General features: G+C 53.2%; 1 protein-coding gene across 7 annotated transcripts in view; it reads left to right on the top strand.

Annotated features, from left to right (window-relative positions):
• The window catches only part of LOC116603915, a 29,948-nt gene extending 27,214 nt beyond the window's left edge, over positions 1 to 2,734 (top strand). For all 7 annotated transcript variants that reach the window (XM_048719599.1, XM_048719598.1, XM_048719603.1 and 4 more), the window contains 3 exons: positions 500 to 769; positions 1,346 to 1,447; positions 2,344 to 2,734. In XM_048719599.1, coding sequence (XP_048575556.1) covers positions 500 to 769; positions 1,346 to 1,447; positions 2,344 to 2,414 — 443 coding nt within the window. In that variant the 3' untranslated portion in view covers positions 2,415 to 2,734. The remainder of the gene's footprint in view (positions 1 to 499; positions 770 to 1,345; positions 1,448 to 2,343) is intronic.
• The last annotated feature ends 14,129 nt before the right edge of the window (positions 2,735 to 16,863 follow it).

Here is a 16,863-nt window from a genome sequence, read left to right as displayed (position 1 = left end):
TCACGTGATCTCTTAGCACAAGTCCCCTATTATGTGAATAGAAACAAATAGAGGTAAAGTAACACTGAGTGTGAGAACTGAATTAAGCCTGGGTTTGTTTTTATTTGCGGCTATAATTATTCATTTGATACCCATGAAGCACTACGGGTTACGATATACACAGATTCTTTTAGTGCAAGCTTATTTGGACTAAGTTTATATATTTGCTTTCCGCGTGTGCAGAATATTAGTTGTGTTCTAAACTGTTACAGTAGATGCGAAGCGGGAAAAGTTCAAATACGTAAAAATTGAAAATCTGAATAAAGCTAACAACCCTGACCTGGATTCGAGCCCAGGATAGATTGTAATTTTATCCGAAACCTTGGTTATTGTTTAACTTAGACAAAACTCAGGTTGGCTAAATCCGTGACCACTGCTTTGAGGAAGCGCGTAGGACTGAGCTTCAGCGAAGCAGGATCACTTTCACTCACAGACAGTATCATCATTTTTTTTTATTCAGAAATGTGTGTCGCCATTGAATTTAAGAACACAAAGTTAATCACCTTCAAACTTATAACCGATGTCAACGACAAAGAGTACTTGGTATCAGAAGGAGTCTTCAAGCTGAGAGTGATCGTCAAACGCCCTGAGCTTCATCCACAGGTGTTATTTAAGGCGGAAGATCCGAACGGAGAAAGACGGATTCTTCTAAACGGAGACAAGACGATTGCAGTGGTGCCAAAAGAGCAATGTGACGACTATCTGAGTGTCGAGGTGACCTCGAAAAAGGGTAATACATATATACAGTAAAACAGGTTATATTTATCACCTCGCAAAATTTCGTGGCATTTGTCGAATTTTTGGCTTGCTCCAGTAGCCATTTATGAAAAATCCAAGATGGCCGCCATCTAGTCACGTGACCTCGTTTCCATAGTTCCCAAATTATGTCATTTTCCAAGACACACCCACTGGCTTAGTTTCGTGTACCTATGTTCAAAACTCTTTATGGTACTCAATCAAGTATATGATTTTAAATCTGGGAGCTTTTTTGAGTCATACCTTAGCTCTTAGATGTTGTTTTTCATGTAACTGTAATTGTACGAGTAAGCGCTTCCCGCATTAAAAATCGCATCCCCCGAATAAGCGTATCGCCTAAGCGCCTATACTATGACGGTATAATGTAGCTGCTTTTATTACAGAATGTGTTGATTCTTTTTATTTAGGATTCGAGTAGTGTAAGTCGCTACTGAAATGTACATCGAATTTGCATATTTGGTGTGGCTATAAAAGTTTCCCCACACATGTCTACTTCAGAATTTTTAAAGGTCATATACTTGCAAATCTGAATATTTTGTTTATGTCTCAGCGACATTCTCAAAGCCTGAGAAGGAAGGCAGTGTGCATTATCATTACCACTACCACCCTGCAGTGGCGCCCAGTCCTTCTCCGCCTCCGTCACAGCAGACTGGTAAATAGGTTTAGGACGTTTTGTGATCAACTTTAGTAATTTACTCTCGGTCTAACGACTGTTTATTTTGTGTCACGATAATATTTATGTACACTAGATTTACGTTAAACTATGAAAACGCTCAATAGTGATGGGCTACTGTGTTGTACGCTCCTTGTGATGGGCTACCTGTTTTGTACGCTCACTGGTGATAGGCTACCTGTGTTGTATGCCCCTAGTGATGGGCTACCTGTGTTGCATGCACCTAAAGATGGTTGTACGCTCCTAATGGGCTTGAGTTATCTGTGTTGTACGCTTCTTGTGATGGGCTACTGTGTTGTACGCTCCTTGTGATGGGCTACCTGTTTTGTACGCTCACTGGTGATGGACTTCCTGTGTTGTATGCCCCTAGTGATGGGCTACCTGTGTTGCATGGACCTAAAGATGGTTGTACGCTCCTAGTCATGGGCTTGAGCTATCTGCGTTGTACGCTTCTTGTGATGGGCTACGTGTGTGGCTACCTATTTTGTAAGCTCACTGGTGATGGGCTACCTGTGTTGTATGCCCCTCGTGATGGGCTACCTGTTTTGTTTGCTCACTGGTGACGGGCTACCTGTGTTGTATGCCCCTTGTGATGGGCTACCTGTGTTGCATGCACCTAAAGATGGTTGTACGCTCCTAGTCATGGCCTTGAGCTATCTGCGTTGTACGCTTCTTGTGATGGGCTACGTGTGTGGCTACCTGTTTTGTACGTTCCTAGTGGTGGGTTACCTGTATTGTACGCCCATAGTGATAGGCTACCTGTTTTGTACCCTCCTAATGGCTCCTGATTAGCTTAGCTACGGATGTATAATGTAGTTCGCTACTAGGATGCAGACCGAATTCGCATAAATATCGATACTATGTTTGGTTTTCAGCATGTTCTCCGGCCTGCCAGCCCACTTCAACTTGCCTCCCGTCATGCCCTTCGGCCTGCTGTAGTGCATAGTCCAAGAGACTCATCTTATTTGCACGTGGAAATATATAGCCATATAATACTATATAACCAAAGGTCTATTAAACCTCCTACTTCGCGAGCCAACCTTAAGAAATACAGCGTTATGCTTTTCCAGTTCAAGTGGTTCTTGTTTGGTTAAAATGCAAAAAGGACATCAAATATAATTGTTGGTATGAACAAAACACATATTGTCAATAATGGTTTCTCTCTCCCTGTCAAGTCCCCCCTCATCCAACCTCATCGAGTTATTAGAGCTTTTACACTAACATGGATTATGACAAATAAGGCAAAGAAACAATGAATGAGAACAACAAAGGAGAAATGCGTTCTATTTTGGCGTGTAATCATTTAGCATTTTTTATATAAACTACAATTTTTTCAAGTACCTTAATTGCATATTTTGGCTTCCGCCAGTTTGTAGCAAAGTAATGCACAGGCGCGTACCTAGGATTTGCTGAGGGGAGGGGGGCGGTCATAGGTAACATATGGAAAAATCCTAGCGTTAGAAGGTTCCTTAATAAGAAATGACCCACTTTTTGGCCGCCAAGAGGGGGTGCGCGCGCACCCTGCGCACCCCCCCACCCCTGTGTACGCGCCTGATGCAGAAGATCTGCAACTCTCATTAGTGCAGAATTTCCAATACATCAAAATTCAAAATATTAACATATTAAGATTTTAAGTGATATTAATTATCTCAGGACACGGGCGTGTCCTGAGAAAAAAAACCAGGTTGGGTCCAACATATTTACAGACCTAGGAATTGTTTTCTTACATTCCAAAGCTATTCCTGAGCTCTGTAAAATAGCTAATCTAAATACACACAAAAGTCATAACTCTATCGGGGGGGGACTGGGGACTTTCAGTGAAACGAGTGGGAGGCGCGAATCGCCCAGCCCCGTCTTAGGCTTGGGAGGCGCGAATCCCCCCTCCGACCCCCCAGCCCCATTCCAGGCTGGGGACTTTCAGTAACACCGAAACGCGTTTCGCGTAGATTAATAATTGCTGGTTATTAATCTACGTCGGGCTACTTCGCGTAGATGGATACTTAGCAGAAGTAAATCTACGCAAAACACACTCCGCGTAGATTGGTAATTAGCGATGGTTAGCAATCATTAATCTATGTCGGGGACGCCAGCGCCTTGTGCTAGGACCTGAGGGCCGTGAAAACGAGGAACGTGGATTGGGTCGCCAACCTACGGAGCGCGGAATAACCGTTTTTCGGCCGTAAACTCAAAGCCGCTAGCGTGGCGTTTAAACCTGAGTTTTACTCGAACACCTCGCTCCCGAACTCCTCGCGAATTTCTCGCAGCCTCTTTTTCATCTTTTTGCGTGTCTCCAGGGAGGGCCCTTTCCTGCTTTTTTTCTCACGCGGTGCGAGGCCGTGTCGAGCTCTGACATCGGCCTTGAGCGCGTAGTATCTCTCTTGTTCCTGAAGTATTAGCCGAAGCTCTTCGTCTGAGATATGCCCGTCTTGCAGAGCCTTAGAGACCAGCCCGCTGATCGAGTTTTTCTTACTCTCCGCTAAAACCATCGTTTCTTCGTGTTTAGCCACCTTGCTCGTAAGACCCCTAGAGACTACCACCGCGCCCACGCCCACTACACCGACCAGCCCAGCGACCCCTGCCAGCGGACCGCCGATCAGAACCCCTATCCCACTCAAAGAGACCCCCACCCCGGCGCTGGAAAGCGCCCCTGCAGCGATGCCGGATGCCACAGACACAGCATGGGTAACGACAAAGGCGCGCTTATACTTCTTCCGCACCTGTCGATGATGCGTTAGCTCGTTGTCTAGGGTCGCTTGAGTGTCACATATTTTCTGGAGTCGGAAGCTTTGCACGTCGCCGCCGATGCTTGCCGGAGCGGTAGGCGTCATGTGCGTATCCTTCGGGGGGCAGACGCTGGGAAGCGAGGAGTGTATGGCACCGCTGCTAACTTCGCTGTTTGCCATGATTGTTATGTCGGACCTAGGTTAGCTCTAATACGAGGCGAACAGGCTTGCCCTTAAAGTCCACCCGTCTACCGCGGTCATCCCTGATCCATATTTCGATACTCGAGACAAACTCAGAGGAAGATGCTGCGGCACAAACGGGGATGTCGGGTCCATAGAAGACTTTCTCGTGCGGCATCCCGCGGGTTTCTATGCAAGCGAGAACGTTTGAAGGCTCGCCTAAGGAGAGGCATTGCGTGCGGTCTACGATATCGCAGCAGATGTAGAGGGCCTCTATTTTCGGCAAAGCCACCTTAAGTAGGGCCCCCCCCCAAGGGCAGTGCGAGGCCCCGCTCCCCCAACTGATCGTCTTTAGCCTCTAGGCCAAATAGTGCGCAAAGCTCGGCATTCAGGAACGCAACGCCATTGGACATGAGCGCGATCTTCCCGGTGAGGGGATCCAGCTTCGCGGTCAGAATCTCGCTTTCAGCGCGGTTGATCGTTTCCACGATGGACTCGGCCGTGTGGTGCCCGGCTGGCGGAGTAGCGATGGGCGGGAGGGAGGCTATAGTCGTTATCTGATGCTCCCGCTCGAAGTTATACCAGCTGTTAAACAGCGAGCACTGCCGGAGCGCCACGAAGCGTGGGCGCCTTATCGGCCGCTCGAAGAAAAGCGTCTGTTCGCCTTTGGTGAGCACAGTGTGTAGGACCACCATTGTGTTGAACATAGCCCGCCTTTGTGTTTAATAGGGCTGAGCATGGATTGGGAAGGCTGGCGGATGCTGAACGAGGAGGCGATTCCCCGAAGGGAGGTGGAAGAGACGAAGAAGGCGGCAACTGCGGCGGGAGCCTCTATAGCCGAACATATCAAACACGCTATAGCCGAACAAGTCGAACGCGCAAAACCCGGTTTCCCTAGGTCTCTGACCCTCGCGCAAAAGCTGCTTTACGCCTTGCCCGCGACCCCCGTGGAGAGCACGGCCTCAGACATCACCCCACTACTCACGCAGCTAGAGATACACGTGGCTGAGGACAAATCATTCACGGCTAGGGTCCGAGACATATTAGAAGAGACAGTAGTCACGCACCATGGGTACTGGCCACAGCAACTCACCTTTGCGGTCTGGTGCGCAACCTCTGGATGCGGGGTGTCCCTAACCTACCCCGCTTTCGCCACGCTCCCCTCTGTCATCAGGGGATTTCTAAGATTTTACGTCTACTTTACCACCCGGAGGATACTCTACAAGCTCGGCGCCCCCCTGCCTGGCGACAGCCCGTTCACGCAAAAATGTAACCCCTACAAGAAGGCCGCTTTCGAGCGTCTATGTATAGAGTTCGGTCTGCCGCGTAAGCCGGACTTCCGATGGAAAGGCAGGCGGAGCCACGGGCTAGGCGATGTGTTTGTGTTCTAACCGGGGGAGGGGTATCGCAACGTGCACGTGATCCGTGGCTACGACACGGCGGCGGACGAGTACCCGAGCCACCTCAATCTGTTTAGCGACGACGGTGGGACGTACAATAGTGGGAAGCAGGTGGGTTACATACGCAACGACGACCACGGGGGCGTGCAATATAGCTGGTTTGCGCCTCCCAAAGGTGAGGGGCTGACACAAGCAGGGCTAGGAAGACTCAATTGCTCGGTCGAGGCGTTCGTCTACACAGTGCTTGGCGCGCAGGTAAACGTCCGTTCCTCTATCGCAGGGGCCGGTGGGCCGGCCATGGAGGCGCAGGCGGAGTTCACGAAGCTGTTGAAGACGCCATCATAGAAAACGACATCGCTTAAAGCGTGCAAAGGTACCAGTTAGCCATGCAGGAGGCCAAGGTGAGACTGAGTCTTGCGGTCGCACCAGGAGTGTGGCTGATGCCGAGAGATCTGGTGATAAACACTCAGAGCGTCGTGGGCTAAAACATTAAGCTGCAGAAAGCCACAGATACCATGACGCTCGGCGCAAACACGATCAACACCGAGACGAAGCCAGTCGGTGCTCATAACATGGCCGGTGGGCATCCTAGGGAGCAACACGTGACTGATCCGGGGATCGACCGCGAGGTGCGAAGCAAGGCTTCCGCCCCTGCGAATGTGCACGCAGAGGGCGCGGCGCCTGCCCCCTCTCCATGTATGCATGCTGCGCATAGCATGACTGCCGCCGGAACGGCAAGCGCACCCGGACCGTGCGAAAAAGGTGACCACACCGCCCTCAAGGCGGGGTTGTCGGCACTCGCGGTGGCCGCGGCGTATTACTTGTTCCGATGATTGCTTTGCATTCGACGAACCGAGAACGCGGCTACGGCTAGGATGAGCAGCCACGCCTTTTCGCGAAGGAATTTCACCGCTTCTCCTGCAGCCTTAAACACGAAGTTCGCGATGCTGCCTACTAGCCCAGGGAGAATCTCGCCTAGCTTTTTTCCGATAGCCTTAAGCCCGTTACCGACCCCTCTGGCCACGGAGGAGAGCAACTTGCCGAGCGACGTCACAATGGCCGCGATCGTCGTCGCTACGGCCAACCCGATAGCGGTGACGGTAAAGCCGTACTTTTTGAAGATGGCTTTGATGCGCTCTCTTAGCGGCTTTTGGTTCTCAAGCTCTCGGTTTTCGCGTTCTAGTTCGTCAATCTCGGACTGCCTCTCCTCGTTGCGCTCACGGGCCTCTTGGCGGCGACTCTCTGACGTGTTAGGGTCGTCGATGGTCTCCCTGTCTGTGGCTACCACCCCTTGCAGCTCTTGGACTCGTTCTGTGTTCTGCTGGATGACCGCGTCTATCTCTGCCACGGACCCCATCGCCAGCTTGAAGCCTTACAGCTTTGCAACGTCCTGTCGAACGCCCCCGTCCACATTGAACAGCTGTTTTGGTTTAGTCCAACCTCCTTTGACGAGGTCGCGAAGCTGTACTAGCGTCTTTCCCCTCCGGTCTGACTGGAACCGTATCAGATTCTCGTCAAGGTCTGGGTATACCTCCCTGAGGGACTGGAGACCGAGTCTTGTCGCTGCACCCTCTGTGGTGAACGAGGTTTCGGCGGTCGTTTGCGTTGCGCTTTGCGTAGCCATGCTATGCGCAGCATGCATACTGATGACATGCTCGTCATTGGAATCGACTCCCCATCGTCGGGGTCAAACGGGATAAGGGGCGTCGTCTCGTCGTCCCCCGCTCCGCGATCGGCGGACGCACCCGGCAAGGTATCGTCAATGTCAACGTCAACATCACCCATGATGCGTGCGCATAACTCGTGCTATGCTATATTAGACATGTCTAACAGTCCGCACCATAGCCACGCGGCGTCGTACTTTATGTACATATACGTATACGATATATAATATACGTAATAGTGATGTCAGTCAGCGATAAACTTGACCCCCAACGAACACCCAGAACTCCTCTGGGGTTGAAAGCCGAGAGGACTGTTCACCGGGTCACTCTCAACCCGTCGACGGCCTCCCCTGGCGAGACGCTATATGTGGCGGTCCCAAAGCTACCGGAAGACGTCACGCTCGTGCCTGGCTCCTTTATGGTCAGTTTCGATCTCTCCATCTCAGGCCAAGCAAATAATACCGTCGTGAACAACGTCGGCCGAAATCTCGTGAGCCGCCTAAAAATCACGTTTGCAGGAGAAACGCTCCAGGACACCAACCGCTACGACGTCTTCAAGACGTATGAGGAGCTTTACCTGTCCAAGGTCGAGAGAGAGGACCGCCTGGAGCAGGACATACAGTCAGAAAACATGCGCAAGCTTCGCTCCAAGGCTGGCAATAAAGTGACTAGTAACGCCAAGAAGAACGCTCTAAACGCCGCCCACGGGGCGAAGTACACCGTCCCGCTAGACCATTCTCTGCTGACGGACCACGGCGTACTGTACCCAAGGGCGCTCTCCGAGGCGCTGCTCTTCGAGATCACGCTCGCAACGGTTGACCGGGTAGTAGTCGGAAGCGATGCTACCAAATTATCCTATGGCATCAAAAATCTAGAGCTGGAATACGAAAGCCTGAGGGACGACAACCTCGCCCGGTCTGCAGCCGCCGCCTACCAAAACGGCACAACGTTCTTCTACGAGCAAGTAAACCTTCACAAGACCTTCGTGATTAGCAAAGAGACGGACAGCATAATCAACGAGAGCGTCAACCTGCCGCGAAGGTCTATGAGTGGTCTGTTGCTCCTATTTGTGGAGCCATACACGGCAGGGGCTCGCGACTCTGAGAAGTTCGTGTACCCCGACATCAAGAGCGTTCGCGTTACAATCGATGGCATGCCAAACAAGGTCTTCAGCCAGGGGTTGCGCCCCACGGATTTCTGGAGGGAGGCGAAAAGGCGGTTTGCCCGCTCCTCCCCGGGGGGGGGGGGGGGGGGGGGCACAGCGGAGCGCCTGCCGCCCCGGCAATCGGCCCCGAGTCGTTCTATGGCGATAGGTTTCCTCTGTGGATCGACCTTCGAACGACGGACGACAGTCGCGCACTCACCAGTGGTTTGCCCGTAAACGCACAGTTGCGAGTCTGCCATCCCAGAGTAGACGTTCATTTGAAAGCTTGCCACTTCTTCAGCAACCAAGTAGTTGCATCACAAATGGAGGAACCTCAAGGAAGTACTAGTGCCAAACATCTCGCGGAACCTGACAAACAAGCTGCTCATGAACCTGCACGTACGCCTTCGGCGTTGGCGGAGAGAATCACGAGCCCCCAACCACCCGTGACCCGACCTAAACACCCTGGGCGAGTCAAAGCTGGAAGGCGCTTGGCAGAGTGGAACCGACTTAACAGGGCGAAGAAAGAGACACTTTGTGTCGTGCAACACCGCAATCGTGCAACGTCCGTGCGAGCCGCAGGGACGCGAGGGATTGCGCGCGCGCGCCGTAGGCATACACACACCAGTCCCGGAAAGCAAATCTGCTTGGTCGGCTAGCTCGGTTATCGGGGTCGCTGGTCGTCTAGTGCCATTGATCGGCCTGTACACACGTAGGCGGGAGCTAGCTGCCGCGTTCACTCGTACACCAGCTGTTAACCAGCGAGCTACCGATCCACTTGCTACCGAAGGTACCGACGACGTGACTCCGCCCGCAAGGCCGCCGCTGGCGGCCGCACAGCAGACCAAGGATCGCCCGCTTGCCGTTCCGGCGACAGCGCTTCGCGCTCCCGGACAGTGCAAATCTCGACTGTTGGCAATGGAGTAAGCAGACATTTAAACAAAAGGGCCCCACCCATATCCGCACGTCCGTGCATCGCAATGTCGACGACGCAGCAAAGCAAGATTACAAAGACCATCACCGACGCCGCAGTCATAACCGGCCTCGTCGCCGGTATCGGCTGGGTTGGGCGCAAGGTCTTGCGCGAAGACTTTACCAAAGACCCCTCCGCGAACGCCATGAACTACGCAAAAATGACTGCCGCCGTTGCAGGTGCTGTCGCTTTGAAGGGTTACCTTGAGGACCAGAAGATCCTGCCCATGTAGTAGTGTACTGTGGCACACTACTACATGTGTAGGCCATGTATTAGACTCGTGTTCACGTACACACAGCACGTGAAGTGTGCGCACGTGAAACGTACACACACTACTCGATGACCTCCATCGCGATTTTGATTGGCGGCGCCGTCCTAAACGCGACCGCATTCGTTGGTGGCAACTACCTCGCAAAGTTACTGTCGAACGATGAGAGCCCTGCCTACGCCGAGAAGGAGAGGCACGACAAGACCCTAGAGAAATACCAACAAGACTATGGACGCTACCAACAGCGGCGACAAAAAATCCTCGATTGGCAAGCTCAAAGTCGCGAGAGAAGGGCCCTCGCAAAGCAAAACCTCACCGACACTGACTACGCGCTCAAACTCTACAATCAGACCCGACCAAAGCAATCCCTGGAGTCGATGCGGGCTCCTGAGCTGTCCGACTAATACATCCCCAGCAAAACGCAGAAAAACGCCGAGTTGGCGTACATTGGCGCCGGCGCTCTCGCCATCGGCTACACAGCTAGCTGCTTGCTGTAATGTAACTGCCGTTCCGGCGCTGCATCTAGGCGGCATTTTTCCATGATGCGCGTATGCGCATGCGTATACATATGCGTATACGTATACGTATAAGATGATTGCAGACCGGCCTCAGAAAGACCACCTCGGCACTGCCCGAGCAGACGGCAACCGCCTGTTGGAGACTGATACACCTGTTGCAATGTATCGCGATACTCGATGCGTTCCTTCGTCCTATATACTACGCCAGAGGTGGCTACCAGGGAGTGACCGCTCTGCATGCCAAACTTCCCAAGGGCTCAGCCTCCATAGCTCGAGTGCGTAAGTGGGTAAGCTCGAAGCCCGTCGGGGGCTACACACAGACACCCCCTCCTCCGACTACCTACGCCCACTTCTCGGAGCAGATACCAAACCGTATCCACCAGTCGGACCTGCTATTCTTGCCAACCGACCGCGGGTACAAATATGCCCTGACTGTCGTTGACGTTGCTTCACGATATAAAGCCGCCCCCCCACTGAGGACTAAGAGCGCGGCCGTCGTCTCCCGCGAACTCGCTGACATCTATGCAGAGGGACCTCTCACATGGCCTAAAGTCCTCATGGTTGATGACGGCACGGAGTTCAAGGGTGCTACCACAAAGCTCATAACAGACCACGGGGTGGGGGTCCGACGGGCTGAACCAGGGCACCACAGGAGCCAAGCTTTCGCCAAGTCTTTCCATCGCTGGCTGGCACAGCGCCTATTTCGTGCGCAGTACTCGAAGGAGCTTGCATCCGGCGAGACAAACCGCGAGTGGGTTACTGCTTTGCCAATCGTCATCTCTGACATAAACGCAACGAAGACTCGCATGACTGGCTTTGCGCCTAAAGACGCCATAAAACTGAGGCGCGTGCCTCCCAAAGCCGAAAAGCCCCCCTTAGAGGTCCCCTTAGAGGTCCCCTTAGAGGTAGGAACGTAGGTGTACATCGCCGTAAACGAGGAAGACCTTCAGGACAAGGGCCGACGGCGAGCGACGGACCCGTGGTGGACAAGCTAGGCATACCCAATACTAAAGAGGGTCATGAAGCCCGGACAGCCAGTGTTGTATTACACGGCGTATTCTAAGCACGTCTTCATGCGTTCGCAGTTGCGTAGCGTGACGCTAGCGTAACGCTAGCGTGATCAGCGCTTGTGCCTTCTATTGCAGCTAAGGCACGTGAGTCTGACATTCCACTTGTCGTGACCCTGACTGTCGTCCAGCCGGTCGATGCTGAAGCATTGGGGATGACTCTCGGTGTATACAGCATTCGTGATCCAGCCCTCTAAGCTGTGGTCTATGATAAACAGACGTCTTGGAGTCTGGATGGTCTTGCCCTGCACCCGGTGGACTGTCCCCCAGCCCGCGTATTTCCACTCGAGGGGAAGCCCGTTAAGGAACGCGTCGAGAGAAATCTCGACTACCGTGCCTTTGTACGCGTCGACCTTCTCACCCCTTTTGCCTGGCACGGGCACCGGCCGCCCTTGCTTACGATAACGATGCGCGACGCTAGGATCGGGGTCAAAGCGGATGGTTGCTGGCAATCGGGGGTAGCTTTTCCTGTGGTGCTCTACCAATCTCTGCTGAACAAGAGCCCCCATCTTATTGGTCGGGCACACCCACATATCGCTTGGGTGGGCCTGCTCGATCGCCGCGTCGAACGCCACCCCATCCCACTCCTCTTGAAACACCTCAAGCTGTTGGGAGTCTGGCTGACACCAAATCCGGCCCTTTATGTCGTGGAGCCTGGAGGAGGGCGCGGCAGAGCCGCAGTCGCATGTACTGTACGGCTTTCCGCAGTCTTCAGACAGGCAGCGGTAGTCGGACTCGAACCAGCGAATGTTCCCTTGTGCCCACTCCTTGAGCATATCGTGAGGCCCCTCTTTATCTCCCCAGGGCGGGACCTGCCCATAGTCGCCACAACACACTTCCTGACACGGCCGCGTGGCGAGATACCCTAGGATGGCGCATAGCAGTTTAGTCTGTACCTTACAGCACTCGTCAATTATGATTACTTCTGCGAGACGGTCGAGTTTGTGCCCCAGCTCGGAAGGTCTCCACTCCTCTATCGGCTTCTCCGCTGGTATGCAGAGGTAGTGGTGGTAGGTTTGAGCCTTCACCGCGAGGCGCGGGTTGTTGCGATGGTCGTGGGCGAGGTCGTTCTCGGGGGTGAGCACCACAACGTTGCGGCCGCGGAACATGCTCACCGCCCACTCGGTCTTCCCCGATCCTCCATCCATCCTCCCGGCTAGATACATCTTTGCAGAGGTTGCGGCCACTAGATCGCACGGCAGACTCGGCGCAGTGCTTGGCTCCCTAGCCAAGCTCCCCGACTTCTTCGGACCCCAAGCTGCTTCGGGTCGCCACTCGTACCCAGGCTTCTTGTGGCGCCACTCTCGATACCTCAGATTTCGCACCACGAGCTTTACACCACTGGGCACCGCCTTTGCGTATATGGCATCTGTGCACACTCGGAGGACGTCTTCGCGAGGGATCTGCCTCAACATGCGTCGCAACACTATGTTTGTGTACGCCAAGACGAAGGCCCTGATATGGTACCATTGTGAGCGTCGGACACCGTCTTTGTATTGGATCAGATGAGCCCCGTCGGCATGCTCGAAGTTAAGTAAGTGGGCAGTGCCCGCAAGGAGGTTTGTCAGATACGCAGCTTCTTCACGGTCGCGGACTACGATCGAGGACTCGTCGCCATGGCGAGCGCACTTGCCTACGAAACGGACAGCGAGATCTCGACCCTCAGGGTACTGCGAGTCTACGCCGCCGGGGCGGCACGCGATGGAGTGGGGGAACTTGATGGAGTCCTTTTTTCCGACCCTATACAACACCTCCCTCGCCGTGGCCATGACGAGGTCACCCGAGTCTAACAGGTCCTTGAGCTCTGGCGTGGTGATCCAGCTCTCGGTTCCAAGTGCTGCCCTACCATCCCGGAAGTGTAGGGGTGGCAGGCCTCAGAGAACTCCCACTCGGTCAGCTGAATGACCCCGGTTAGTTGAAGAACCTCGCTCAATGGCCGTCCCACAACATCCGCGATACGATACACGTTCGTAGGGAAGCCGTAATTCCGTACCAAATCAATGGCGTCCGAGGCGCCGCCGGAGAGACTGTCCTCGCATCCTAGGTACGCCGCACGCATGTCGATGTGCTCATGAGGCTGCGCCTCTAAGTTTTCCTTGCTATTCCACACTTTGGACTCAACCTGCGCCGCTCGCCAGACGTCCCTGTAGTTAGAGGCATTGGCCTGATGTTCTCTCTTTGGGTCCACTTCTTGATGCGATACCCTATTGCACCGCCCATCGAGTGCGTAGCGTCGGTGTACTCTTGGTAGGCTGGGTGATCATCAGGGAGCCATTGAGGATCATATCCTGTATCACATCTGTAAACGCCCTGTCGATAGCCGCTCCGTCCTGTCCCGGTCGCAACAGTTTGCCTTCGTGCGTGACTATAACACGCCCACACAGCCAGATCCTCGTGCTTCTGGGGATCGCCCTGTTTATAAAGCGAATGAGCACCTCTCGCACTTTTGCCTCGCGCGTTTTTGTGGCGGCACTGGTAGCTCAAAGCGCTGCCTTCTCCTGACATAACGAACGAAGCTCCCTCTCAGCCTCGAAGTCTAGGCCGTGGACGCTCGCGATCGCAGGTGGTTCAGTCGGAAGCTCCGCCCAGGCGTGGTTATTGTGGCAAGGGATGCGGATTTGTGTGTACCCCCTCTTGTACTTCCCCGAGTCCCACATAACGTTGAACAGGGCGTCCACGGCTACCAGCTTTATCTCGATCTTCTTTTCCATCCTAAAGAGGTCTTCTTTGGTGCATCCCGTAGTGGCCAGCTTCTTGTCATATCGCTCGAGGATCTTGCCTCGTGTCTTGGTTAGACCAAGGGAGCGCGAGGTGCCGCGATTCCTCAAGAAGTCGCTAACATAGCTCACAACACAGTTAGCGAAGGCGTCACTCCCCTCTCGCTCAAACATTGGCCCAGGCTCCCCATTTTGCTCAGGTAAAGAGCATAAATACCCGCATCGATGCCTTCCAGGGCGCCGACTGCGATTTGGTCCCCTCTTTTGACTAACGACCCACCAATCTTGTGCTCCGAGCGCCCTTCCTCCTCCGTGATTGGCGCCAATGGCTCTGCGGGGGCCTTACCAACGACCGTGAAGAGTCCGTAACGCCGGTCGGGGTCTACCACCTCGAGCACCAGCGGCAGCACTGCTTTCGCCCTCAGAGACTCTCGCTTGTGCGAGACCCACCACAGCGAGCCGTCGTCATTAATATCAGGCCCCCGCATAACCGGCTTTAGAGCAACGACACCTGCTCCACAAAGATCTCGTATCTCCTGGTAAACACCGGCGCTTACGAAGAGTGGCATCCACGCTTGGGAACCGAAGATGGGCGCCGCCGACGAAGAGAGAATAGTACTAATCGTGGCCCAAGCCCTCTGGGCCCCCTTGCCGCCGTTCCAGCAGCAATGGGTCGAACTCGCGCCAGACTTCCTCTGGCCGCGAGCTCGCCGGCATGAGCGGCTTAAGCAGCTTGCGCTTGGCATCCTCGGGGATGCCCTCGTCCAGGATGTTCTGGACCAGCCCTGCCAGTACGGCGGGCGCCTCTTTGTCAGGCATGCTATTGAGAATCTCCTCTATATAAGCGTCCATGTTTGGGTATACCTTGTGCCACCCAGTCTCTAACTGCCCGTATCACAACCGGCGGGACGAGTGTTTGGGTATGCCTTGTGCCACCCAGTCTCTAATTGCCCGTATCACAGCCGGCGGGACGAGTGTTTGGGTGTGCCTTGTGCCACCCAGTCTCTAATTGCCCGTATTACAGCCGGCGGAACGAGTGTTTGGGTACGCCTTGTATTCTGCTAAGTATCCATCTACGCGAAGTGGTCCCGACGTATATTAATAACCAGCAATTATTAATCTACGCGAAACGCGTTTCGGTGTCACTGAAAGTCCCCAGCCTGGAACGGGGCTGGGAGGCCCGGAGGGGCGATTCGCGCCTCCCACTCGTTTCACTGAAAGTCCCCAGTCCCCCCCTCTATCATTTTCTTAACTATTCCACTAGTCAAATTAGTCTCCCCACGTGATTTCACGTTTCTGCAAATGAGTAGGGTCGGGTCCGGACCCCTAGGAATTCCCCCTGGGCACGCACTTAAATACAGTTTAATGGGAATACGAGGATTTTAGGGTACACGAGGATCGTATTTCATTCGCACGAGTGCTTTAAAGCCCTGTGCAAACTGCGCCAGCACCTGCCAGCATTGCTGGCGAATTTTCGCTTGACTGACTATAGGACAAAGGAAATGTCAAAAAAGGAAATGGACTTCCTGACATTTCCTTTGTCTTGTGGTCAGTCGAGCAAGAATTGGCAGGTGCTGGCGCAGTTTGCACAGGGCTTTACACACTCGTTATTCGGTTATTCTGTTGTTCTCTTTCCTCTCATCCTAAAGCAATTGTATTGTGATACATATATACAAAATAAAGTGCTCTGGAAAGACCCAAACCCGAGTGACAGTATTCTCTAATTTTAGATTTATGCCGATTATAGAATGGACATTAATGACGGTGGTATTATTTCAGAAATGTGGACTTTAAAAGCACACTAGCATACACACATTGGCACCAGTCGGGCCAAGACGGGACGCTAGCACAGTCTATTACCCGTGCAGTTCGGCAACCATGGACAGCTGTTTCGTCCTTATTAGGACTCGTCAGCATGGCATAGCCGGTTTGCCTTAGTTAAACTTCATCGGCAAAAAAACTGCAGGGCGACTTCGACTGGAACGAAGTGCTTTAATCCACAGCTTAGATCCATGTGCGATCTAGAGCTGCGACCAGGCTAGCGTGATGCCAATTGTGCGGATTACGCATGCGACCTTTGCTAGTCTAAAACTCCGTCGGATAGCCAAACTATCTTTGCGAGTATGTATACATAAATGTGGACTTTAAAAGCACACTAGCATACACACATTGGCACCAGTCGGGCCAAGACGGGACGCTAGCACAGTCTATTACCCCTGTAACTTCGTTCGAGTCGAAGTCGCCCTGCAGTTTTAATTAAACAGTCGGATTCCCCAAGTCACTGCCAGTTCTAAGTTGGTTGTTCATTGCCTGCCGAATTGGCCTCGCGACCATAGGTGGGCCAATCCACCAACAGCCCCTTCCCGGGTCCAGCTTCGACCCGGGTGGGCCTCGGCCAGTCCGGGCCGGGTCCACTGGCTTCAAGTCTTAGCCCGACAGACCCAACCCTTAGAGCCAATCCTCTTCCCGAAGTTACGGATCTATTTTGCCGACTTCCCTTACCTACATTGTTCTATCAACCAGAGGCTGCTCACCTTGGAGACCTGCTGCGGTTATGAGTACGACCGGACACGAAAATCAATGTCTTCCCCGAATTTTTAAGGGCCGTCGAGAGCGCACCGGAATAATAATATTGTAACAGTTTCTGTAAGACTGTACAGTTACTCTCTGTTAGACTGTAATCTGCAAAATCGATTAACTTGTACGTGTGTGTTGAGTTTTTCTCATTTTGTTGATAGACT

This window comes from Nematostella vectensis, chromosome 12 (genome assembly GCF_932526225.1).
Source record: "Nematostella vectensis chromosome 12, jaNemVect1.1, whole genome shotgun sequence".
In the NCBI taxonomy this organism is placed as follows: Eukaryota; Metazoa; Cnidaria; class Anthozoa; order Actiniaria; family Edwardsiidae; genus Nematostella; species Nematostella vectensis.
Note: the sequence above shows the minus strand (reverse complement) of the source record. Positions and strands in the feature narration are given on the sequence as shown.